This window comes from Chelon labrosus (genome assembly GCF_963514085.1).
Source record: "Chelon labrosus genome assembly, chromosome: 10".
In the NCBI taxonomy this organism is placed as follows: Eukaryota; Metazoa; Chordata; class Actinopteri; order Mugiliformes; family Mugilidae; genus Chelon; species Chelon labrosus.
The window spans coordinates 9,527,126-9,553,174 of NC_140360.1; the positions used below are offsets into that span (position 1 = coordinate 9,527,126).

General features: G+C 42.4%; 3 protein-coding genes across 3 annotated transcripts in view; 2 read left to right on the forward strand and 1 right to left on the reverse strand.

The window, feature by feature from the left end:
• The first annotated feature begins 12,226 nt into the window (after positions 1 to 12,226).
• Positions 12,227 to 13,548, forward strand: wfdc2 (WAP four-disulfide core domain 2). The gene is made up of 5 exons (XM_084552918.1): positions 12,227 to 12,387; positions 12,575 to 12,718; positions 12,906 to 13,043; positions 13,128 to 13,297; positions 13,477 to 13,548. The coding sequence occupies exons 1-4, from the start codon at positions 12,285 to 12,287 to the stop codon at positions 13,259 to 13,261; spliced, it is 519 nt and encodes a 172-aa protein (XP_084409044.1). The 5' UTR covers positions 12,227 to 12,284; the 3' UTR covers positions 13,262 to 13,297; positions 13,477 to 13,548.
• A 1,532-nt stretch (positions 13,549 to 15,080) lies between these two features.
• pigt (phosphatidylinositol glycan anchor biosynthesis, class T) lies at positions 15,081 to 21,644 on the reverse strand (the record flags this gene model as incomplete). Its single annotated transcript, XM_084552917.1, has 11 exons — positions 15,081 to 15,344; positions 15,426 to 15,509; positions 15,732 to 15,897; positions 16,908 to 17,108; positions 17,772 to 17,928; positions 18,010 to 18,107; positions 18,195 to 18,369; positions 18,486 to 18,586; positions 19,672 to 19,799; positions 20,504 to 20,681; positions 21,242 to 21,644. 11 exons carry the CDS (start codon positions 21,642 to 21,644, stop codon positions 15,095 to 15,097), a joined length of 1,941 nt encoding a protein of 646 aa, XP_084409043.1. The 3' UTR covers positions 15,081 to 15,094.
• Positions 21,645 to 22,656: 1,012 nt separating this feature from the next.
• The window catches only part of phactr3a (phosphatase and actin regulator 3a), a gene marked incomplete at its 5' end in the record, with an annotated part of 32,327 nt that continues 28,934 nt past the window's right edge, over positions 22,657 to 26,049 (forward strand). The window contains one exon of the mRNA XM_084553545.1: positions 22,657 to 22,759. Within this exon, the coding sequence (XP_084409671.1) occupies positions 22,657 to 22,759 (103 nt within the window). The remainder of the gene's footprint in view (positions 22,760 to 26,049) is intronic.

The following is a 26,049-nucleotide window of genomic DNA, read 5'->3' on the forward strand; positions in this document are numbered from 1 at the left end:
GAGTCGATCGTGTCACAGTACCAGCTCAAAGACGAGCGCTAATGATGTGAAATAGGCCTGAAGGACACGTTGACTTGTTGACATTTAACTGTAGGAAACTCATTGTGTTCTTGTGTGTGGAGGGGGATAAAAAAAAAAACAAAAAAAAAAACAGAGGGATGATAAAAGTGACAAAGGTTCTGTGTGCTCTTGTCCTTTAACTGGGTGACGACTTCACAGAAGAGATACTAATTGCGCGCGGGATGAAAGTGGCCGCAATTATTTCTCTATAATGGCACAGGTGCAGCCATTTGAAAGAGAGGTTGCAACTTCAGATGAAGTTTACTTGATTAAGACCGAGTCGAGGGCCTTTGTTCCTGCATGCAACTGTTTGTGCATTTGCGCATGCAACAATCACACGAATTTATATGCAACTTATGATTTAACTCTATTTCTGCTCATCTATCCGTCTACAAAGCGTGCTCACTACTCGACTAGATCTGATCACCTCCGTTGAATATTTGGGGCTGCACTGCAAAAAAGTAACAAAGGCAAATGTCCCAGTTTAGCGTTGTCAACAGGCACACTGCAGTGGCAGCTACTGTGAAAAGTTTCCCAGTCTGTAGGTGTATGTGGTAAAGCTGGTGTTCTTGTTGTAAGAGGTAGAATATGACTCATAATCCCAGATGACTCATGTGGTGAGTTAACGTCACGCCGAGGTTCGCAACATGTCATGATTGTCATTCTGATACAAGGACGGGTACGGTCCTGACAAGATTGACACTTCCTCTTTTTGTTCCACTATTTTTTAATTTATTTTTTTCAGTCAAGGGGGTTGAAGTTCTCAAGACCGACTTATCTTTGAAAAAAGCTTGATATTCATGACTATGTAGAAGCAACTAGAAAGTCTATTAAACATGCACTTAACTGCAACAAGGAGTACAGTCAGTGGAACTAGCTTAAAGGGATATGGTAGCTTTAGATATCACAGCAAATGATGTGCCGTGAACGCACCCTGAATGCCTCAGGCCAACACAGTGACTAATGCATTTAACTGTGATTAAACAGCCTACATATTTAATGTGAAAACTGGTGACATTTTACAAGAAAGAAAATGGAAATCGTCAAACTATTCATTTTGGTTCCACTCGGAAAAAAAAACAAAACAAAAAAAACATATTCATACGCCATAAACATAGCGTTTTTTACTTTTCTGGAGCAGTGCATTGTGGGAAAAGGATGATGCACTTACTTTCACCACAAACTTGCTGTTTATTTGTTATCGTGGGCTAAGCTTTTTCCATTGTTTGCTGCAATCCAATCATATAGGAGAACAAAGGAATGCCTACTAAAGGAGGCTAGAGCTCAAGGAGAATGTATAGCCAGGATGAAATCTACTGTAATTGTGCGTTTCTGCAGCACACACACACACACACACACACACACACACACACACACACACACACACACACAGACCACTATTTAAGTAAATGCAACTGCACATTGTGTGTCTTTGCACTTTTCAAATACCACAGGGGAAAAAAAGACAGTTTCTGGGTCACAGCAGGAAAAAAAAAATGAACCATAGAGAAAAAGCATTTAATACTTTTGACTTTCCAATTCTGTGTGGACACATCACGCATGCTGCACTGTACGCAGTGTAATGCATGACGATGTCAAGAGCACCCTTTGGACAGCACTCTGTGATGCTTTCTAAAACATCCTCCGTGTGTGGTCTTTAGTCTCAGTTTACTGTGTAATTTTTGCAAACGTTTATCTGGCCGCTACATATCAGATTCCACTCTTTGTTTCGCTTTAATAGGAACTATAAATGTGCTCCACTCAAATAAAAGATACCTGTGTGGAAACCTGGCATTTGTCATATTCCAGCGAGCGAGCAGGAAGGAAGGGACAACAGATGCCGGTGTGGACTCATTTATTGATATCTGCTGGCAGCGCGCGCTGGACGGACGCGGGCCACGTTAACACCCGACTTGGAGGAGCTCATTCCCTCAGCATTTTCAGGTCAGTGGTTTTCATCAGATGTAATGGGGTGGCGGTAAATTATGAATGAGGAACCACTCTGTGGACGAAGAGGATGATGCAGATTATTCATCCCTGCTTCCTTCGACGCCACTCCTCAGCGGAGGGATTTCACGCCAGAGGGATGAGGACCGTATTACTCAATAGTGTAAAGTAAGTAGATTAAAGGCCGTAGCCAGCGACTGGTATCAGCATCTGGCTTATGATCTGGATCAGAATGGGGGGGAGTCCCCAAACTTTTTAATGTCAAAGACTTCTAAGTATATATACAGTACATTTCAGCCTCTGGCTCGTGCATGATAAGATTTTATCTTAAGTAGCTTCAGATGAGATTTTATTGTTATTTTTTTGGGAGCTCTTGTATTACTCCGTATCAAGAGTCATTTAAATGTATTTGTTTAGCCTTTATTTTATCTGGATTGTCTCTGAGACCAGGAGGGGGGGTCCTGGTCAAACTGACAGTACAGTTCACAAACTCAAAGTGGCTTGGGATGGCTTAAGATAATAATACTGACGATATATAGCTGGAGGAGCTGATGGAGACGATAATGGGATGGTTAGAGGGCCGTGAACTTCAACATTATTTCCTTCATCCTCACTTCCTCTGTTTGCCATGACTACCAGCGAGCCATTTAGCAGCAGAATAAATGTTTTTAATTTACTTTTAAAACACGCCCGTGTCTGGCGGTCTGTGGCGGGGGCCCCCCACCCCCCGGGGGGCTAAACGCCAGCGACGTGTCGGTGAAGAATGATCGCTGCTGATCCTGCAGTATGCACGCTGCTGACGACTTTATCGGGACAGATCAAGTTATGGATAATTAATTGAGACGCCCGATCGATGCTTGCTGCTGGCTTCTGCGGGGCCTTGTTGCTGACCTTTCAGGCCCCCATTAGGTGCCGTTGAGGGACAAATGCAAATTCAAAAAAAGAAGAAAAAAGCCTTCCAAATGTGTGAAATGGTTGATTACTTTAAAAGAACGTCTCTCTCACAACATCAGCGCTTTTTCTGCATACAAGAAATGTACTTAAAGTCTAGTCTGGACCATCCATCCTGCACGCCGTTTCTCCTTTTAGTTATTTACCTATGCTTCAGCTCAGTGGGCTGCGGTAAATCAGTAAGTAAGCCTGTAAGTCAATCTTTTTCCTCAGTAACTTTCACAAAAAAATAACACCTCACCCGTGTCTGTCCCAATTCCTGAACTCATGATTATAAAAATTTATCAGTGAGCAGCCAGCTGCACAAGGGACCCGGATAAGAAACATCGATGCTGTAGATCTTCAGTTCTAAGATGATCCTGCACTGTTTCCTGTCCGATGGAGGTGCGGGAGGAGGAGGAGAGAGCCCGGCAGAAGAGGAGAAAAAAGAGGGGAGGGGCCCCGGAGAGGAGAAATGAGGTTGAGCTCTGATGAGGATGAATAGTGAGAGAGAAAGGGGGGGAAAAGAAAAAGGAGGGTGGAATAAAGGGGAAGGAGGAGGGGAGAAAAAGGGGCGGGAGGGGGGGAGGAAAGGTAAGGTGCTGAGAGGGGTCTAACTCTGGCATAAAAGTAAATTCAAATGCATTATTCATGGATCCCTGTGTCAAAATATCATTTACGTGTGCTGTGTTGACTCATGGCTCGTAAAATGAGAAGGACATGAAAAGAAAGAAAGGAGGGAGGAAATAAACAACTCGGGAGGCTTTCTCTATTCTTGGCCTGAAAATAAAAAAAATAAAAAAATAAAAAAGAAAGAAAGAAACCCTGGTGTACTCTCCCCCTACTTATTAGGCATCAATTATTTATCGTATCCCTCTGTTTACTATTCTTTATCCAAGTAATAAGGAGCCACCTTGTCACAGAAAGTCTCAAATCAAAGTTTGCAGGCTTGAAAAGGATCGGAGGGGATTCTAGTGTATTTCACAAAGCAATGCAATGAAATAATAAAACGCATCTCTTGTTGTTGACTTTAAGACCACATATACGAGGGTGACGATTTTCAAATCAGCCCTGACAGTGACTCCTGGACTCCTCAGTCACCTGCTTTAAAATCTGGGCCAAGACAACCAGCTGTTTGAGACGCTTTTGCCTCCGTTTTAATCATTTGAATTTCACGTATAATGAGTTCTGCTGCTACTGTACCATCATCAAGCCTCTGGCCTCTCTCTCTCACTCACTCTCTCTCACTCTCTCTCTACGGTTAAGGCTTCATCCGAGTACACCGACACCACAGCGACCCCTACAGCCGCACCGCCGTACTACCACTACCATCAAGCCACTGTCAAGCTTAATTACAGTAATAGCGGTTTCCAAAGTGAGGGTTGATTGCAAGATAAATCCAAGGGGTCATGAGACGATTAACAGGACAGGAAAAGCTGAGAAAAAGCTTTGTACTAAACCAAATTGTGTTCTTTTTTTTTTTCTTTCTTTCTTCCAGATGATCCTTTGGACCTTTGCTTTTCTTGTGAATTATTAGATAATTTTACCTTTGGAATTATCCAAAAATAATAATAATAATAATAATAAAAAAGACAGGACAGGAAAATACACACACACACAAAAAAAAAAATAGCACTTTGCGGATGACAAATGACATTTTAAACCAAAAATGATGATTTACAAGGTAAAAAGGAAGTCTGATTGAGAAAAACTAGGGTAAGACATTCAAGACCAATAATTTTCAGTGCCATTTTTATTTTTGTTTTGTTTTGTAATTACGTGATACATGTCGCCAAAAAAAAAAGGTCGCCATCTGGATTTAACTAAGCAAACAGGTACGACCCTCCTATTGGATAATTACTGCATGGGGGATTATCTTTCAGCTGGCAACAAGTTGTTTAACCCCAACTGATGCAATGAGTAGTTTCTCATTTCTTAAACAACGATGTCGAAAGACACATCCTGTGGTCGTGGGAAAGATGTTAGTCTGTTTGAGAAGGGTCAAATAATTGGCATGCATCAAGGAGATTGCAAAAACTACTAAAACTTATTAAAAAACTGGAAGGATAGTGGGGAACCATCGTCTTCCAGAAAAAAATCCTAAACTTAAACTCAGGGCTATGTTTAATAGTGACAGTAAGAGCACTTCCACACATACAATGTGAAGGGAACTCAAGGGATTGGGTCTGAACAGCTGTGTAGCCTTAAGAAAACCACTAATCAGTGAGGCTAACTGGAAAAAATGGCTTCAGTTTGCTAGGGAGCATAAAGATTGGACTCTGGAGCAATGGAAGAAAGTCATGTGGTCTGATGAGTCCAGATTTACCCTGTTCCAGAGTGATGGGGGCATCAGGGTAAGAAGAGAGGCAGAGGAAGTGATGCACCCATCATGCCCAGTGTCTACTGTACAAGCCTGTGGGGGCAGTGCTATGATCTGGGGTTGCTGCAGTTGCTCAGGTCTAGGTTCAGCAACGTTATGTGTCCAAAGAATGAGGTCAGCTGACTACCTGAATATACTGAATGACCAGGTTATTCCATCAATGGATTTTTATATCCCAAGATGACAATGCCAGGATTCATCAGGCTCAAATTGTGAAAGAGTGGTTCAGGGAGCGTGAGACATCATTTTCACACATGGATTGGCCACCACAGAGTCCAGACTTTAACCCCATCATCAATACAAGATCTTAGTGAAAAATGAATGTAACACTGGATGGAAATAAATCTTGTGACATTGCAGAAGCTTATCAAAACAATGCCACAGCAAATGTGTGCTGTAATCAAAGCTAAAGACGGTCCAACGAAATATTAGAGTGTCTGACCTCTTTTTTTGGTGCCGACTTTTTTTTTGGCCAAGCAGTGTATTTGTATGCATGCATGTTATATATGAGTGTGTATATATACAGTATATATATACAAATATATATACACATACGTTGTGTGTGTATCCATTGAGGGTGGGGGCTCATATGACCTGCTCCACTTTTATTTTGATTTATAAGGCTGGTAGAGAGCATCATCACAGAATCGCTTCATCTTCCCTCCTTTATTACACCACATTTGTTTTCATTTTACTCCCAAGGCCTGGCTGAATACATTACAGATTTCCCATGGGGCCGAGGGGCCGGCTTCTCCGCCACGGGAGACAATGGGATGACGGGGAGGGATTTCTGAGCATGCTTCATCATTAGAGGCATTAGTATTATTTTGACTTCAAAACATTATCACAGGATTATCATTATTCTTGGTATTAGCACAGTAAGTAGAGACATCGGTCAAGCGTATTGACCGTAATAACAAAAAAGAACAATTTCCTCAAGCCAGTAGTGATAATTAGAGACATTAAAAGTGTCAGGGTGTCAGAGGGGACATTTCTAAAGAGCTAAAAAAAAAATGGCTTCTGTATTTCGAAAGGGCAAATAACAATAACGACTCTGTCTCACACCTCAGTCTGAAACTTTCCACTGAAACTGCAGAAAAACAAATGTCTTCTGCCCCCTTAACTGATGCAGTTTCTACATTTAGGTTTTCAGATGAGGCAACCAGCCGCCCCCACATCCCTTCATATTACCAAGCAGGCAGTTGAGACATATTTTAGGCCCATCAGGGGTAAAGTGGGACACAAAAGCTGATTTAGTCTGAGGAAGATAACTAAGAGTAAAACATTACAGTGGAGATAATACGGCAATTGGGTTTAGCATGCAGAGAGGTCAATGGCAGGTTAATGCACAATGTAATGCATGATTCACTGTGGGGTCCTGTGGGGGAGGGGCCTGGAGGTCAAGGGGTGGCTTTGAGACTTGTTTTGGGTCAGCTGGGGAGGGGGGAAAAAATAAAAAAAATCAGGGCACAGGATGGAGAATTACATCCATTTATCATGTCTGTCATTTGATTTCGGCCCAGAGGATTTGTTTTCCATCTGCACAGGAATTCTTGTAATTTGCAACCAGTCCACTATACATTAATGTATACAGTCCACTATACATGTATAGTGGTGGACTGTATATCAGAAACAATCACCGGCCACTATACGAGTTAAACGAGTTCGGATTCTTTTAAAGTCGACTAATATGTGGTGACAGTCAAGTTGATGACTAGTCGATGATGTCACACGTAAAACCACAGTAGAAAGTAATGCTTTGCAACAATGATAAAGAAACACGCTCTACAACCACAGCAACAATTTCAAATAATAGAACACAGCTGATTAATTCACATCATTTTGTAAGATAATATAATGTAGGTTATATTATATAACGTTGTTAATTGACGCAGATAGGATTTGGACCGTTCCTCTGTTTAGCGGATGCCTTTTCAGATGAGTGTGCATTACAGTAGTACTTTTGTTGTATTTCAGGACTGACTTATTTATCCTGCATGTCCCGGCAGAATAGATCTTTAGTGAAGTATTTCCACACACTTGATGAACCGCTGCTAGTTTTCTGCAATGACCCACTGGGCTCCTCACCTGTTTTCTCTGACGCGTCCGTGTTGTTATTGTCACGTGATCGGCGACTAGTCGACTTCCTGCTTAAAGCGTCATGGCACAGCAGTAAAGTCGACTAGTCGTTACAACCTCTACCGGCCACAACATTAGGTAGGCCTATACTTGTGAAAACAAATGCATTGAATGTTAAACTCGTGTACTAAATCCCGCTATGTTATAATGTTGTAGTAGTTTGTGGTCCAGGTTAAACTGGATTGAATCAAATACTAAAGTGGCCCACTGACTATAATGGGGTAGTAGGAACATGCGAACAAGTTATTTGAAATATATGCTGTATACCATAACCTTCATGAAGCTAAGATTTAGAGCAAGACTGTTATATTATTGGTTTTCACTAGTGTACCTAATGAAATGGCTGCTGAGTGCATACTGAACAAAAACAGTAAAATATGTGGTTGAATTTTTAAGGAGTCAGAAACAAAAGGTTGAGAATCTGTACCGGAAAGTCAGATTTGGTAATACTTGCTGACACATCTTTATTTTTCAGCTGATGTTGAACATATTCATCCGTGATCCATGATTATATCAATTTGCTTCCCTTCATCTCCATAGTCCATCTGCAGGACGCCGTCTTCGGTGACGGCAGAAATGGGACGAGAAGGCCATAAAAACAGGCGATCGGCCTCATTTGAAGCTCTCCACATTCCTCGCAACTCCAGTCATCACCACACCTGCCCTAACTTTTACTTACAGTCAAACTAAGCCACATTTTTTTTTTTCTACCCCCACCTCATTCACATGTTCACCATTCACAGGCACCAGTGAAAGTGATAGCATCTACATCATTTCAAGGACATACAATAACACCCACTAGCCGAGCCCTGTTACATGAATACATAGAGGAAAGGTTTCCAGCAACACTATTCCATGATTGAATTCCCAAGGACACGAGGAAAAAAGGAAAACACTGGGGAAATGAGAAGCGAGGGGATGGAGGAGGAACAAGCTGTTTCTGAGGTTTGGCTACATGAGAGCGTAACATATACATATATATATTTTATAAAACTCCAAATTACGAAACTACAAGAGCTTTGTTTATGTATTCAGAGCACACATGTAGGCACAAGACACACACACACACACCCTTCAGAGCATCAAGTATATCAGATATTGCATGAATGCAATAAGAAGAGATTGTAAAAAAAGCCCACAGATGAGCTCTCATTGGCTACTGAGCTTGCTATAAGAAAAGCAGTTGGACATGTAAATTGCATGGCCTTTCGACTCCAGGGGGTAAAATTACTCCTCAGTGCTCACTGCACCCTGAATAACAACCCCTCTGGATTCTCCCAGTTTGAGGATTTGGGGGGGATGCCTGTCACTCAAATCAAAGCAAGACTGAATACATTTACATAGTTACACAACGTTGCAGCATCTGAGGGGGAGATGAGAGTTCATGACAATGACCAGACCAAAAACAACAAAAAATAAAAAATAGATATGATCTAATTAGATTTTATCATTTAGACATAAATCACACCAAAACCTAAATCCTAAATGTATTGTTAGGAGGTGATTTCTGTTCAGCGGGAAGTGTGCTTCATTATCAAACTTCTGTGATTGGTGGAGGATTTATTGATGGAGATTTTCGAATGGAGACAGCCACCTAGTGGTTTTAAAATGTACTGCAGCTCAGACAGAGTGGGTTTTCAAATAGAGAACATCTTGATAATCATGTAAAGCGTTTTTTTTACAGGTTGGGGCAAAGAAAACACAACATGAATTGCTAGAGCTGTCTTTGATTCATCACAAAGACTCATGTCATCTGCTGCAACTGTTAGTTTAGTCTGTTCATTTATTAGTACTTTGTGTTGGGTCAGCAAACGTTACAAAAAATACAAAAATCACTTACTTGCTGTAATAACTGGTCATGCTGCTTCTTATTTTTGGCCCAGTTATGTGGTTTCATTCATTCATTCATTCATTCTTCTGTAACCGCTTGTTCTGTGAAGGGTCACGGAGCGGGATGCTGGAGCCTATCAGCTGTCATCGGGCGAGAGGTGGGGTACACCCTGGACAGGTCTCCAGTCTATCGCAGGGCTAACACAGAGAGAGACAGACAACCATTCACACTCACATATACACCTACGGCCAATTTAGAATCATCAGTTAACCTAAGGAGCATGTCTTTGGACGGTGGGAGGAAGCCGGAGTACCCGGAGAGAACCCACGCAGACACAGGGAGAACATGCAAACTCCACACAGAAAGGCCCAGTCGGCCCGGATTCGAACCCGGAAGCTTCTTGCTGTGAGGCATCAGTGCTAATACATAGCAGTGGTATCAATTACACTTTAAACACTGAATAATGTATAATTACTACATTTATCTACGGCTATGATTACTTGCTACCGTACAGATGTTACATGTGAACCTCATGAAGCAATTCTAAAATACGTTACAGGTTTACCCAAGGTTTATGAAGTGGTTTAAATTAGCTTCTGCTAGACCAGCTACTACCTAATAATACTATTTACATGTTAATAAATAATCATATGGGGTCTGGAGGCTGTGCCAACCCCTGTATTTTGAGCTGTTCCAAAACTGCTGTCGGGGTGGGGGTGCCTGGTCTGCAACAACGCTAAGGTGGGTGGTACGTGTCTATTAGTCGCTGACACATTGTGTTTTTGGCTGGTACAGCATGACACTGCACGGTAGATTAGTGCGTTGGCACCAGTTTATCAGGATCAGAGGACTGAATCAGATAGACGGTCCACTCTCACAGCAGACTGAGCTCGGCCAGCTGAAAATGTAACTGAGCAGACTATTATTACATTAATTTGCTCCCATCACTACCGTCAGCGTGTATGGATGCAGGGATGTTCCTTTGTCCTCATAAAGAAATAAGCCAGATGCCATCTAGAAGAGAAAGAAGAGGCAATGAAAAGACTGCAAACGTATTCGGGTGCAGAAAGTAGCGCAGCTTATAAGTCAGTGTTTTATATATCTGTGTTTATAAGAAATATAAACGTTCATAATGCATGGTGGGTAAGACGCAGTCAGAAAAGTGAGGTACCAGGCCAGCTCATACTGTAAATACAAGGTGTATCAACATTAAATATCATTAAGAGAAAGTAACATTTGGCATCTTCTAGTAATTATTGGTACCAACAGGTTATATCATAGGACATTTTTGGGAAAATGGCGTTAACAACCTTTTTTTTTTTTTTTTTAATTATTACTCTGTGTTGTTGGGGTTGTTATCTGGTGTTTGATAGAACTACACATCTTAAGTCCCAGTGCTCTAAGATCATTTCTACAAGACAGAAAATTCTAATTCGTTTGTGAGATTTAGAAAACAATACCTGATAAACTGGCAGTTGGCTGTGGATTTTAGGTGGAATAAAACTTTAAACTACCATGGTTTCTTCCTCTGGATCATTAAAAAAAAATGGGGAAAAACATGAGGATCAGAGGAATGAAAAGGAGAAAGAATGGCGCAAGGGGAAGAGGAAAGACACATGGGGTCAAAATGTACTAATGCAGACAAAAGGAGACTCTTAAAATGAGCCCAAAAACAAACGATGATGTTAATAAAGAAAGCCATCCCCTTCATCAAAGCTGGAGAGGAACCCAGTGCACGTCTACAGACAACAACAGGCCTCCTCCACACAGCGACCTGGGAAAACAGCTGGAAAACAGCTGAGGTTCCCGCAGCATATCGCAACTACATCTCTCCGGCCAGACACGATCATCACCTCCGAGGTTTCAAAACACCTAATCATGCTGGAACTCACAGTGCCTTGGGAAGAGCGGATTGAGGAAGCCAACGAGAGGAAACTAACTAAGTACCAGTAACTGGTGGAGGAGTGCAGGGACATTCTACGAGACCATAGAAGTTGGCTGTTGGGGCTTTGCGGGACACTCACTCTGCAAAGCACTTGGATGTTTGGGCGTTACAGGGGCAGCCAAGAAGAGGGCTGAACCAATCCATCGCTGAACCTGCAGAGAGAGCCGCGAGGTGGCTGTGGATTAAGAGGGCTGATCCGTGGGTTGCTACTGGGACGCAAGTCAGGGCTGGCTGGGTCGCCTGGGCGAGGGTGTCTGTTGTAAGACCCGAAACACCTGTTGACCCAAGGAAACAACACTGAAGATGCGTCCCAGTGCATCCAGGAGATGTGTTTTCAAGAAAAACTTGGTGGTTATGGCTTTTTTGATACATATAACTATGTAATCTTTACCCTTCAGTCAAAATAGGAAGCATAATCTGTCTTCATTTAAGATTATCCAGACATTTTTTTGTTTCTATATATATATATATATATATATATATATATATATATGTATATATATTCTTTTTGATATCAGCAGCAAAACGTCATGCAACCAAAGTATCAGGCAGAATATATTGCTAAACCAGCTCTCACATGCATCTCCTGACTATACCTATAGATGGCAGTAGGCCGTGCTACATCCTGTGTGGAGGGTTGACACAAATTAAATTGCATCTCCTTTTTCAGATACATATACATTTGGGATATTATTTTTGCTTCATACTATAAACCACCTAAATGAACCCCCTCTGCATGATGGGATATTTTGCCTAAAACTGAAACCACTGCAGAAGAAAAGATGGCATCAAGGACAGAAAACATGTCAGTAAAGCGCAGATTTATGTAAGAAAGACAATTTTCTAAATAAATATAACATTATATATATATAACTGGGAAAAAAATGCATCCCATCCTGCAGCTTTTGGGAAAAGTGTGTCGGCTGTGATGTTTTGTGAAGGATCTCAGAGAATGAAACTCTACAGGCACCGGGACCCTGCGTCCTGCTGCTCGGCCTACAGGTTGCCTACTGGAATATTTCTCCAAACAGGAGGACATTCTTGAGGTTGACATGGAGAAGCAGTGGTCTACAGTTTGTGCACTGATTTTTGTATTTGGTGCATTTGCACACTTTAACACAGTGCTGTATGCAGAGGCTGATGGCATATTAATAGGTGAGTCCTCTCTTTACTCAGCTGTGTTTAATGTATTGTCTGTCAGTCCATTGTTTCCTTCTGAAAAAGTGCATGTTTGTCTATTTTACATAACAACCAAGTAGGCAACCGGACACCTAGAGTCATGTTATCCCAGTTACCACAGCTGATCTTTATCCTTTTCTGCCTCACTGCCTCTTTCTCTCAGTGATTCTTCCAAAACCAGGCCACTGCCCCCGTCGCCTTAATGTTGTCCCATCACATAAAGGGTGTGTGTGTGATGAAGACTGTCCAGCAGACCACAAATGCTGTGTCTTTGACTGTGGAGCTGTCTGTGTCCCTCCCGCTTTCAGTACGAGCCACACTGTTTAACTTTGTCTCAAGTGTGCAGCTGTTAAGTCCTCTCAGAGAATGAAGTGACGCGTAAAGAGTCTATTAAAAGGCAACAAAAGAGTCACTTCCAGTCAAAAGCTCATATTTTTTTCCAGAACTGTCTGTTCTGGGACTCTTTGCTCATATTGATTTGTCTTCACCTTCAGCAAAGCCAGGAGTGTGTCCTCGCAGGCGCTGGGGCTCAGGGCTGTGTGCCGAGTTCTGCTCTAATGACAGCGACTGCCCCAATGATGAGAAGTGCTGCCATAATGGATGTGGACATCAATGCATTGCACCGTACACAGGTGAGATATATATATTTACAAAAAAGATATAATCCCCCAGACACTCCTTAGAGTATTTTGCAGCCGATATATTTTTGTCCTCAGTGAAGCCAGGTCGCTGCGTTCTGCCCCAGGCCACCCCAATGTGTGCCGAGTACTGCTACCACGACGGTCAGTGTCCAGGAGAGCAAAAGTGCTGCAGGACGACCTGCGGTCACGCCTGCAGTGAACCCTGCTGATCCAACAATCAGCAACCGGGCTGCACCATACTTGTTGTACGAGAAGTACTAGCGTATATTTGTTGGCTATTTTTTAAAAATTTTTTTGCCATGTGAGAATGTGGAGAATTTTTGTGGGAGTTTTTTTCTTTTTTGTATCTCTACCAATAAAAATATTCCATATCCTGTACTATAAATGTAATACAATGCTGGTTTTTATGTTTTGAATTCCACAGATGTTTTTACGGGCTTCTATGCAAGAGTCTGGCTGTGAAAACTAAATGATGAAATACAGCAAGAATGGAAAGTGTTCCCAGGCAGAAAAGACTGCTCCCTCAAATTGTGCTTTTATACAAAAAAATAAACAGCCAAAGTAATTTACAAGGTGGAACCAGATGTGCTCTTGTTCAACTGCAAACACATGCGCCAAATGAATCCAACATTGTGATAAAACATTTATCTGGGATGTGTCCTCTTGGCTGTGTTTTGGAGAGAACACGCAGTTCTCAGCCGACCAGATATGAACATCACTTATGTGGAATGTTACTTTTTTTTTTTCTCCCCCCTTTGTTTTTGTTCCACGCCGTTGGCAAACGTGCAGGGGTGAGAATCGCTGACCGGCCAAACACAGAGATGTCTGTGTTTGTTCTCTCGGAGTCTGCCAGACGTGGGGCCAAGTTTGTTGACACAAAAAAAAAAAAAAAAAAACGTGGGAGCTCAGCGGGAAGTAATAAAGCTCCGGGCTCGGCCGTAACTCAGAACACTGTTTCTCTATTTCACCGCGGGTCATCGGAGTGAAAGACGTTTATTGGAAAGGTAATAATATTCAAGTTCTGTCACAATGCGCGGGTTCAAAGTTTCACATGCTGCTCGAAACAAAATCAAACAGCGTGGACTTCCAAGGCAGACAAGCATGACACATGTTAGGTTTTCATTACAGGGTCCTAAACATGTTGAAACAGCATCAAACTGAGGTGTAAAGGAATTAAAAGTCAACGAGCCGATGGCAATTCATTATGGAGACGTTTAACATTCAAGCAAAATAGTGCAAAATAAATGATCAGTATGTTTTTCTAAAACACATACTTTCAAACACGCAACGTGTTTGCTGAAGGATGAGTCCAGGCTTGAAAAAAACTTGGATTTTGCCCTTTTTCTTTTCTATTTTTGCAGGAATTTGCTCCTTTCTCACATCTTAAAACTAGGACACAATGCATCAGGTAATAAATATGCATCACTAATAAATGGACATGAAATCACTCTGGATTAATTGTGCGTGAATGCCTTAGCTGAGGCATCCTGACCAAGTCATTTTGACCTAAAATGTCATTTTATGTTATCTTACCTCACAGGGAGATGGCAAACAATAGGTCAGGAACACAGCACGATACCAAAAGCAATTATCTTTTCCTACACAAGCTCAGAGGCTTCATACTGCAGTGCAAGACCAAATCTTTCCCAGAATAAGGCTCTCATTTGAGCAGTCTCCTCAGTGAGAGGACACAGTATAGCTGTAATATTACAGTTCCCACAAAACTAAAACAATCAGCCCAGAACGCTGATGCAGTTCACATCGCAGCACACTGGGCAGATTTGGTTCCTTTTACTTGTCAAACAACAGCAAAACTTTCCACCCAGGAAGACACGTGTCGACATTTTTCTGTCTTTATCCCGAAGGAAATGATCATCAATATGTAAACATAAAAAAAGTCCTCTTCCATTTGTTCTTAAAACATTCGTACCAGTGTTTGACTCAGTTTTTTTTTCCCTGGATGTTACACGTTTTCTAGTGGTTTCGTCAAAAGGAAAACTTCCTTTCTAAAAGAAGAAGCCACCGGGAATTCTTGCCAAGCCTCAGAGCGGCGGCACACCCCTCATTTTGCGGATGACGTTGGCTATCCGCTTGGCCAGTCCTGGGTTGGGCTCTTCTATCTGGAAGCTCCTGGTCAGTAGATTGTAGAGGGAGCCGTAGCCCACGGCCACGACGGTGCAGGTCAGGCAGATGACGTTATAAGGCATGCTGAAGTCTGGAGTGGGCAGGTTGACGAGGAGAGGTTCGGTGTAGACGCGCACGAAGTAGCTGGACTCCTCTTTACAAGGAAAACTGGAAGGAGGTGAGGAAACGTGGTTATTATGCTGGAATGGCATTTTCCTTAGGAGAAAGAAACGACTCTGAAATACTCACAAGCTGCCAAAAAGTGGTCGTGTCTGAGTGCTGTTTGTATCCATGGCGACAGTGCTGGGCACCAGAGAACTGATAACTGAAGACCTAAAAGTTGCAGAAACAAATTTAGGTCATTTTAAAACATGAAAAATAAATAGTTAATAGTATTTATTTAGAATCTTAACAATTAATACCCTGGAGGCCTTATAATGAAATCCCAGGCTGAATAATAAATGCAAAAGCTCCAAAACAATACCGTGTGCTCATTTGCCACTCAAAATCATACACCTACCACTTGGCACGAAAAAACAACACAATCGTGCATACCCGACGTAGAAGCCGTGGTTGGGATCAGGCGTGTATTCTGTCCATTTGAGCAGAGCCCTCTCAAACTGAACCGTAACTTCAGTCACAGAGTTGGGAGGAAGCTGCACCATCATCTCCAGCAGGTGGGGCCTCACACGGTCTTTAGACGGCTGGTAGTGGATGTAACCTGGAAGAGGAAGTAGAACCATGTTTATACCAAGTTTATACACATCCTATTAGTGATAATGTTAAAAAAAAAAGTAAGTTTGAGCATAAGCCAGGCAACTAGATATGAAGATCAATATGTTTTCCACTACAGCCTAACAGACAACATGACTCATGTTCTCCTCCTTGAGGCGAAAAGAAGCATCTGCACTGAAAAACATGAACCACTGAGTCCTGTGGAGACAATGGGACTGGACTGTTCCCTGCATGACTAACTCAAGCAGGAAAAATGATTCTACCTTCCTGCGTTTACAAAATATTTCTACAGCATGAAATGTCATAATCAAGAAACTCACGATACTAGATACATTAGCAAACACAACCTGCTTGTCTCAACTTCAAAGACAGTTCAAATTTTAAAAAGGAGAAATGTAAAAAATAACTGCGTTACCTACCATGAAATAGTTGACGCTTACATCGTCAAAACGTTGGTTCAAAAAACAGACGTGCATCGGTTTGTTTCAGCAATGCAAACAAATCCGGAGTGAGATACTTGAAATTACTACCGTTGATAGTTTTAACAACACGTGTGAGGAGTTGGAGTTATTTTGTGTATAAGTTCAGCATCAAACCAAAATAAACAAGACAGAATTTCACTCCGGTTACACAGAAATGGCCTCTTACAGGAAGACATACGAACAAAATCCCTGTTATTTTGCTTCTGTTTATCTCTTAGCTCATCTCTTAGCTAAAGGGACTTTTTGCGTGTGGTTGAGAGACGTATTTCTGAGATAAGAAAGAAATATCTCCCTTTTCGGTCCACGGTGTGCTTAACCAAAACCAGGAAATTTGAGGAAAAAATTAAGAAACAAGTAAAATAAAGTAAACGTAACAATATGTGGATGATTTTATATTTTAGAGTAGACCTAGTTGTAGTTGTATAAAAACTCTGGATGATACTGCGCGTGTTCGGCTCCTGAAAATAGCCTGTAAACGCCACTCTCTGGTTGGTGTGCTCTCTGTGTCACTCACTGGGGCTGTTGTCCTTTCCCTTGCTGGTGACGGTCAGCGTGTGGATGTAGAGCCGGAGGTACCACGGCACCGAGTCGAGCAGCAGCACGGGGAAAGACCTGTAGGGGTGGTAGTTGTACATGAGCGTGTGGATCTCTCCGGTCTGCAGCCCGTATCCAGCCACGTAACGCTCGGCGTGGAGCAACGGGCGCAGCATGGCACCTGCAGGCAGGAAGGGAGAGGAACGATTATGATTAAAATCTTGTAGAATGAGATACAGCTGTTCATCAACAGAACGTCAGACTGGTTGTTAAAACATTATTCTCAACAGATTAGATGTCAGTAAATGCTTTAAAATGCTGCTTAACCTGTCTCCCAATAAAGAGAGCAGGTTTCAGGGCAACAGGCTCTACATCTACATCTTACTGGTTATTAAACGTAGAGCTAGTGATTCTAACTGAATGCACTCTGAGTCAAACTCCAGCCTAGAAGCCAGCCTGATCTCCCTTACCCACAAAATCTTTGTGGCAGAAACCTGGTCTTGATTCGCTCTGTTGGGAATTTGCTCATTTGTGCGACAGCAAGGTCTGTATCTGGTGTGCCGGTTGTTAATGTCGTTGCCATGGTAATGTGCAATCTCTGAATTTGGGAGGCTGAGTTTCTTAAGGAGAACTGAAAGGGAGAGGTCTGTGTGTTTTTTTTTTAGCTTGTTTTTCAGCAGAACCACTAGCTCCACCTTCAATCTTATTATTGCATAGACAGCGAGAACACACAATTGTTCAAACTGACAAAGGGAGATATAACAACCAATTCTTCTTGATGCATTACATTCATGTCCCGCCTTTTCACACAAATCTGAGTCATTATCTCGCTCTTCCCACTCACCTTCAGTGGTTTTCCAGCGGATCAGCAGGTTGAGGGAGCGTGTAGCGCCAAAGGTGGCTTGCTGGGTCAGATCGTACACGGAGAAGGTCCGTCTGTCCCCCAGCACCACTGCCTGGCTCAGCAGAGGAGTGGCTGGGGTGAGCTCAAACTGCTCCCCCTGCGAAAACAAGACACTGTTATTTGTTATTTGTTTCAGATCAAATATCCGACACACTGCGCATGAGGCAGGCAAACAAACCTCAGGGTTGTCTGTGATGTCGATGTATATTTTACTGGAGGAGGCCAGCGGGCACGCTTCCGTCAGAGTCCGAGAGAACATCTTGAACAAAGACCACTCTGAAGGAACAACAAAGATCAGTGATTCAGCTGGGGGGGTGGGGGGTGGGGGGTCATCTTAAGTCAAATGAGGGTGCTTTCGCCCACCTCGTTTACTCTGCCCAGAGGTGTGTAGGTCAAAGACTACATTCAGCGTCTGCCTCAGCTCCCAGGACGTGCTTTTACACTCTGGGTCCTGACACACCGGTCTGATGTGCACTGCCTGGGAATGAAAACTGCTGTGGAAGAGTTTCTCTGACTTCATCAGGACAGCGAGACCGGCCTGCAAGGGCAACACATAGGGATAAAGATTTAAAAAAAAAAAAAGAAACCGAGTTGTCTGCAGAAACACATGAAAAGAAGCCAGATGGTAATAAGGAGACACACAAAGACATTCACCTTGGATCCACACGGCAGGAGTTTCTTCCACGGTGTCAAATTCTCGGTGCAAACTATTTCTCGTGGGAGGGTGGCGTAGCGGAGGAAACGATGGTCTGTCACTTCAAGTTCAACACAAAAGCAAAAATTAGTCCGTGTGTTTTACAGTGAATTATCAACAACAAGCTTGGGAGACACCTACAGACTCCCTCCAGAACAAAAACAAAAGTAAACACAAATTTAAGTTTTAAATAATTGTATGCATTGAAGCAACTTGGTAATTTAATATCTACTGATCTTGTTTGAAAAAGTATTTGCGACTTAAGTTACTAAACCCCCACAAAACTGCATTGGTGTCCCAGGTCTGATCACTAACAACCTGTGAATGAAATCACCTCTTAAATCGCCTATTTTCAAGAGTATGTATAGCATTATCAGATAAAAGTTAAAGTTTTAAACGAGATCTGCATTCTTAGATATCAATTAAAAATATGTTGTTATGAGAGAATGTTTGAATAAAACTTTGAAAGTTTAATGATAGAAGTAAGTGATGGCTCTTATTTAGTGGTTAACTAAAGGACTGACTAACTACTCGGATAATAATCAACTGATTAATCAAAATAATAATAATTAAAAGATCAGTCAGTTGACAAAATAATTGTTTGCAACGGCCCTAATTAAATCAGTTTAATTAGGGGTTACGAAGCTTTTTCTAACGCTGCTCTTACTCTGTTTGCTCCAAAATGAATAAAATGAAAGTTTCATGGTAGCCTAGTCGAAGCCTGAACCTTCAGGTCCCCTGAGATGCTGTGGCGGGACCTGAAAAGACCAGCTCATGCTCACAGACCCTCCTGGGAGCCAATTACTTTTTCACATTGGCAATTTAAAGGTTTTGGTGACCTATTTGCTTCAATATATACAGTTATTATTAAAACTTCAACTCAGTTTGCCGCTTGTATCTTGACTGTACCGTGGTGGTTCAAGCTTGAAACAGAATCTCTCAGTCGGTGTAGCACAAGGAGGCGTGCGTGCTTGAACGATATTAAAGCTCAGTATACCTTAATACCCTGACGGTACTAAAGCCTAATGTACAATCACCTGCATGCTAAAACAACTTAAGGTGTTTGATCATACCATTAGTTTTTACACAGGTTCATCACTAGAGCGCATCATGAAAATGTAGTAGAGGAAAGAAGCCGTACTGTACCGTTGCCTATTCCCAGGGGTTTGAAGGAGGCGCTGGGCTGAACAGTGTTGGTGGAGTCAATGAAGTTCAGTGAAGCACAGAAGATGCCTGACAGAACGTTGGTCAGCTCCTTCCAAGTGGCATCCACACTGCAAATGGCAGAATATAAAAATAATGAAATGTAATAATGAACATTTTATTTATCTTTATTTTTTACTTGAGGTTCTCAGGAGTGTTTTTTATGTGCAACTAAGCTACTGCGACCAAGCAATTACCCTTGCGGATCAATAAAGTCTAAAATATTAAGACGACAGCGGCAACATAAAGCACCAGGAGTTTACAAGTGTGTACTGTACGCTCTTTACGTTTTACAAACTGTATAAAACATAAAGTAAACTGTGTCCATGTCCAATTATATGTATGGATTTATCACAGGCATGTTGCTAAAACAATGCATTTTCCTATGTATGTTGATGCAAAATGGTTAGTCTAGCTTTAATCTGAATGTATGACCAACATGAGACTCACATGAACACCAGTTTAAAAAGTAAAAACTTTCTGCTGTCCGTCGAGCATTGGGTAGAAAATATAAATTAACATCTGTCCAGTGCTTCTGTGGTAAATATTTTTCTCTATTAATCTACAAATCTATTGCATTTAGAATTAGGTCTATGCATATTATTTGGACACTGACACGATTTTTGTCATTTGTTTCATAAAATATTTTTATATATGTGTATTTCAATTGCATCACGATTTTATTTAAAATCTATATGCAGCAGTAACAAAACTATCATGGACCCGGCTGCATTTCACCTCTGCGGCTCTGCAGCCACCAGAGGGCTGCACTTACTCAGTCACAGAGTCCTGGAACCAAACCCAGAGCTCAGCCCCGGGAGGGGACGGGAGGAAGGGCTGGCCCCACTGCATGGTCCTCCAGTAGCCCTGTGTGAAGGAGATGTGCAGCTCCCGCACGGAGAACTTGGAAATGACCTGGCCCAGGGACTTGGGAAACAGCCGGTAGTGGGACACTTAAAAAATAAATAAATAAATAAGTGGGACATAACACAGATTAGGATTAAAACAACATCATTATTATCTGTCTGGACAACAAAAGAGCAGGTGGGATTGATGGGATGTGCATCAAGCCTGTTTAATATCATTGTTGTATATCAGATAAGTGTGAGTAATGTGAAGCTACAAGACAAACCTGAATGGTGGATCAGTACCAGTCACTTTCACTTTTAATATTCATTCATTCATCTTCTGTAACCGCTTGTCTATGCCAGCTGTCCACTTTTATTATATTTTACTTATTTAATACAAGAATAAAAAGGGGTGGGACTAATTTAAACAGGAAGATGACAAAAACTACAGCTAAAAACATGCTATGTAATGTTTATAGTACTTGATGCTACTAGTAGCTTAAGCCTAGTAGCTACTAGTGGCTTAAGCCATTAAATAAACCTGGACAGCCGGTTACTGTCGTAATTGTAGATTTATTTATTTCTAAAAACCCAAAACACATATGCAAATTCAACATTATTTCTGACTTTATAGCATGTTTACTCAATGCTAACAGTTAGCCTACCTTTATTTCCTTTCATGAAATCTGTTTCCCATAAGGTGCGGAACTGGAAGCTGGCATAAATATCTCCAGAGTGCAGGGGTCTGATGACCAGCTCCTCCTGGAAATCGTCTTTAGGCGGTGGTACTGCTGAGAAGACCTCGGTTTCGGGGCTAGAAGCGTCCCGTGTGTGGGCTGCAGCATCACCCGGAGTCGCTCCTTCAACCTCGGTAGCTTCCCACCGCCTCTCCTCCTCCACCACCGCGGGCTTCTCGGCCGTTTGTTCCGCTGCTTGTGGATTATCCACCACGCCGGCATGGTGGTCATTAGTTACCGTCGTTTCGTGGCTGTCCGCGACGATAAACGCGGACAAACTCAGAAGAACGAACAGCCCAGCCGAGTGGGAGCTGCACCTGTTAGCAGCCATTTCTCTTCCTGTAGCGGCGGTTCACTTCCGCATTGAGGCGTCACGCGTGGAACCAGCCAATGGGCGGCTACCATATGGAGTCCTGTGGCACTGACGTGAAGCTGCTGCTTTGTTTTGAGAAAAATATTTTTATTTTTACATTTTTACCGTTAAATACTAATACGGAATGAGCCTTTGCTTGTATTCTTATTAGTAAAAATAATACAATTTTAATACATGCATAAATCGTCAGTTTAATGATACAGTACATTTACTGTACGTAATTTTTTATTATTATTATTATTTTTTATTTTTTTAAAATTTGGGATAATTACGAGTCCATCCCGATTCCATATATTATTTTTTATTCATTTATTCCTCTAAATAAAATAGTATATTATGTATATAATAAGGGCAATTGTGCATCAGCACCTCTCGTATTTTCATTGCAATTAACAGACCGCAGGATATATCATGTAAATTAATTTATCTTATTAAAATGCTCCCCCGAATTAATCTGACATTTTATAGCGTTACTCACGCCGAATGCATCCATAATATATAGCTTTATCTAACCGTAGGAAGGCGTTAAATTATTATTTTTGTATTTTTATTATTGGTATTGGTGTGTTGCCCCAAATTAGAAAATAACCGACATTTAAAAAAAATAAAAATAAATGTCGGATACCAGTGTGTGCAGCATGGTATATGGTGTGTTGATATTTGGCCGTGTTGCTGGACAGGGATGGGCATCAACCCGCTGGCATCATCGGGGGCACATCTCCCCTCCCACATCCACACATCACCGCGCACACAGCCCAGACGCACACACACACACACACCACACACCACACACACACACACACAAATACACACACGGAATTTCAGCTCAGCCATGGCTCCCTGGTAGATGCTCAAAGCGGCTGTTGTCAGAGCGAATTAAATCTACACTCGCTCGCTGCTTTCCTCCTGACCTTGCCTGCCTCCGGTTGGGTTTTCAATATTTTATTCAGGATTCCTGCGCTGTCTCCCCATGGCTACATCGGATGGACTAGACGGCTGTCTGCAACGAGGCAGATCTCAAAGTGACCCGAATATACTCACCGAACCGGGCATCGATTTGGCGCACGGCACAGGTAAGACGGACGTGTCGCTATCTCTTTACATTTGCAAGCATTATAAACATGTGATTTTTTTTTTTTGTTGTGTTTTTTTTTTTTTTTTGAATGTTGCCTCTTCTTTGGCGATGCAAACCTCCTCGCTTGCCCAGTGGGATGTCAGAGCACCAAGGGATAATTAGCGCATATGCTTCCAACATGGGATGCAGCTAGAATATTGACTGTAGCGCCGAATCGAGGGGCTGCAAATTGAAAATGAATGTGCCATATCACCGTCTGCGAATGGCTGCGTCCCCCTCCAAATTTCTCATAAAGACGCCTGTAGCCATTTGGGGCTGATGTGCACGCAAGTAGTATTTCAGAAAAGAAAAGAAAGAAAAAAAAAACGCGTCTGTTATCACGTTTAACGTGTGCAACTTCCACTGTTATCCACCGCCTTGTGCCTCCTGGGTTCAGGACGCACATTTAACATCACAAGATCGGCATGCATGTGTGGCCCGTGATGCCAGGCTCAACGCGTTTGTTGTCTAATCTGAGGCACCGCTACGTCCCCGCTGTTAATGACTCACATGGGTTTATGTTTTGATATGTTGCATTTTTTTTAATTTTTTTATTTTAACATCTTATTCTGCATGCCTATGGGCTGCACTGACATCCCCACCCCCCTTCCCCTCTTCCCATTTCCCCCCCATGCTGAACTGATCACTGTTGTGATCAATGACCAGGCATCCACGTGATCTAGGCTATAGGATGGAAAAACCTCCCAGTTCAGCACAGCCTTGACTCACCAGCTCATATATTGCACCTGCAGGTGTGTCCGTCCAGTGTGGAGCCCCTGTTTGTTTCTCTTTTTTGCATATGAATAGGATAATGAATTGATCTTCTATTAATAACAGAACACCAGGGAGCTGTCCTGTCCTGCACCTCTCTTGCAAAAAAACGTGCTTCTAGTTGATGATCTTGCTGCACCACTATACCTTCACTGAAAATACATAGCTTGATTATTATTATAATTTTTTTTTTTTTACATAAGTGAGTCTATTTATGGTCATATTGTGTGGGCTTGGAAAGAGTCATTGCTCACTCCCACACATGGTGAGTTTTACGCACATGAAGAATGCTTGACTTGAATGATTCAGAAAAAGAAAAAAGAAAAAAAAAACAAAAACGCACTGTCGTTCACCTTTCAACTCTTCACTAATGAGGCCCGTTTCATCGCATCTCCCAGATCACACCTGTCGGCCCTCATCAACAGGCCCTGGCACATTTTAATGGACCCTCGCTGAATCCGCACCCTCCCAAGGATGATTTAATTCACACGTAGGTGAATGTGGTGATGTCACACTGGGCCTCCGACACACCTGAATAAACAACGCAGCGGTCCGGCGGTTCGGCGCGGGCTAGTGATGAGAGCTAAAGCTATCGAGGAGCATGGCCTGGAAACATGCACGGCTGCGTTACTGTATAAGGCGTGACCGCGCTATACAAATGAAACACTGACGGCAAGGACAGTGTCAGTGTCTGGTGACCTAAAGTACACAACGTCGCCAGCCCCTCCTCTTTCTGTGCGGATCATCACTGCACTAATGTCTGGGGCACCAGTCTTTGCCAAAGTAATCCTTTGGCAAAGACTGCCTTTTTTTCTCCAGTACAGTGGGCAGCTGCAGAGGCTGACAGTGTATTCATCCACTTATTACTCAACACTAGGGAGAAGAGTCAATAGAGACAACCGCTACAGCGGACCATCTCAGAGAATCCGAGCCATGTTTTCTCTTGAATTAAGTGCAGTAATCATCTAACTTCAGCCTCAGTCTCTCAGAGAAAAATAAGTCATTGTGGCTCTCTGTTCAAGTCTCCCAACAATCCAGTCCTTCAGATGAATTCTCTCATTCTGGGAGTTCAGCTGAATGGAGACATCAGGCTCACGGCGACATTTCAAAGTTAGTTAAGAACATAAGTCTGATAATAGAGGCCCGCAGTAAAAAGACTTATTTAGTCAGCAGTCTGTTCTGACAATGCTCCCTTATATTCCCCCGCAAATAAAACGTCGCTTTCGCTCAAATTTCCACTTACTCATCGCCGAGTGTCGACCGAGGTAATGGTGTGGAGAGGACACCTTGAAGCCTCGCGGACGGGGAGCTTGTCCGGACACGCTTGGCCCCGTGGCTTCGTTCCACCAAGTAACTCCTCCGTCCTACAGAAGGATGTACGCCGCTAAAAAAGCACGGGGGAAGAGTAGTTAGGAAGTCTGGAAAGGGTTAGATGAGGAATACACAAATGCTGTGCAAATACAGCTGCAGCTAAAGAGCGTAACATTTAAATGGTTTACGTTTTAGTACGAAACATCGTAAAGAAATACACATCACGGTTTACCAGATTCAAGTGGATGCTTGCTTGATCTGACCAACAGTCTGAAACAGTAGAAAGCACTTTGAGAAGTCAAAAATAGTTATTCTGATCAGATATTTCTCCAAAATTTGTTAACCATACCTAGATGCACATGTCCAACTACTCATTTGGCCTCTTGGGTGTTCAGACAGCAAAGTAAATGAAAGAACAGTGTCTCCAGAGACGTCTTCATCGTGGCGGTTCCTTCTCTCACATGGCGTCTTAAACCTGTGAACATTTGGACCCAATTAGCCGAGTTATAAGACAGCGTCTAACCACTAGCACCCACCAGTCAGGGTTTTTTTTTTTTTTTTTTTTTCCTTCCTCTGCCGGTCATACTGATACCGGGATAATCCTCTCAGATCTGACATCAGAAGGATCTCCGAGGATTGCAGGTATAAGTGGAGCCCCCCCCTCTAATGAACAAGGAGATAAATCAGACCCCGCGAAAGCTGATATGGAGCCGTGACGATGACTCACCCCAAAACAGAGCGGCGTCTTGTACATAATTCCTCTATTATACCGCGGCCTTGATGAGTAAATACGGGCAATTCTGAGTCAGCGGGCCTTATATAAGGCGCTCCCCATTTAACAAGGGTTTGTTTAAAATGAAGACGCAACAATGTATACAGAACAGTATCAGCGCCACAGCAATCCTTTGCATAGCAATTCTTAAAGACTCAGTTTTGGATTTGAATGAGACGCTGCAGATTGAAGCCAGCTACATATTCTTTAATACAAAGCTGCACTTCATTCATAAATGTTTGCACCAGTCCAGCTAAGAGCGAACTGTTTTGACTGATCTACTGGGCTTCTATCAATCAGTCTCATATCTATCAATCTGTCCATCTGTCCGACTAAAAACATGTGGAAACAGCTTGCGTTGCTCTGTCCAAAGGTATCAATATCCATCCAGCACA

Bases quoted from the DNA above. Each gene is read 5' to 3' on its own strand.
- wfdc2 (XM_084552918.1), top strand. From the start codon at position 12,285: ATGGAGAAGCAGTGGTCTACAGTTTGTGCACTGATTTTTGTATTTGGT. The intron at 12,388-12,574 runs GTGAGTCCTCTC...TCTTTCTCTCAG, and splicing joins GGCTGATGGCATATTAATAG to TGATTCTTCCAAAACCAGGC. The intron at 13,044-13,127 runs GTGAGATATATA...TTTTGTCCTCAG, and splicing joins ATGCATTGCACCGTACACAG to TGAAGCCAGGTCGCTGCGTT.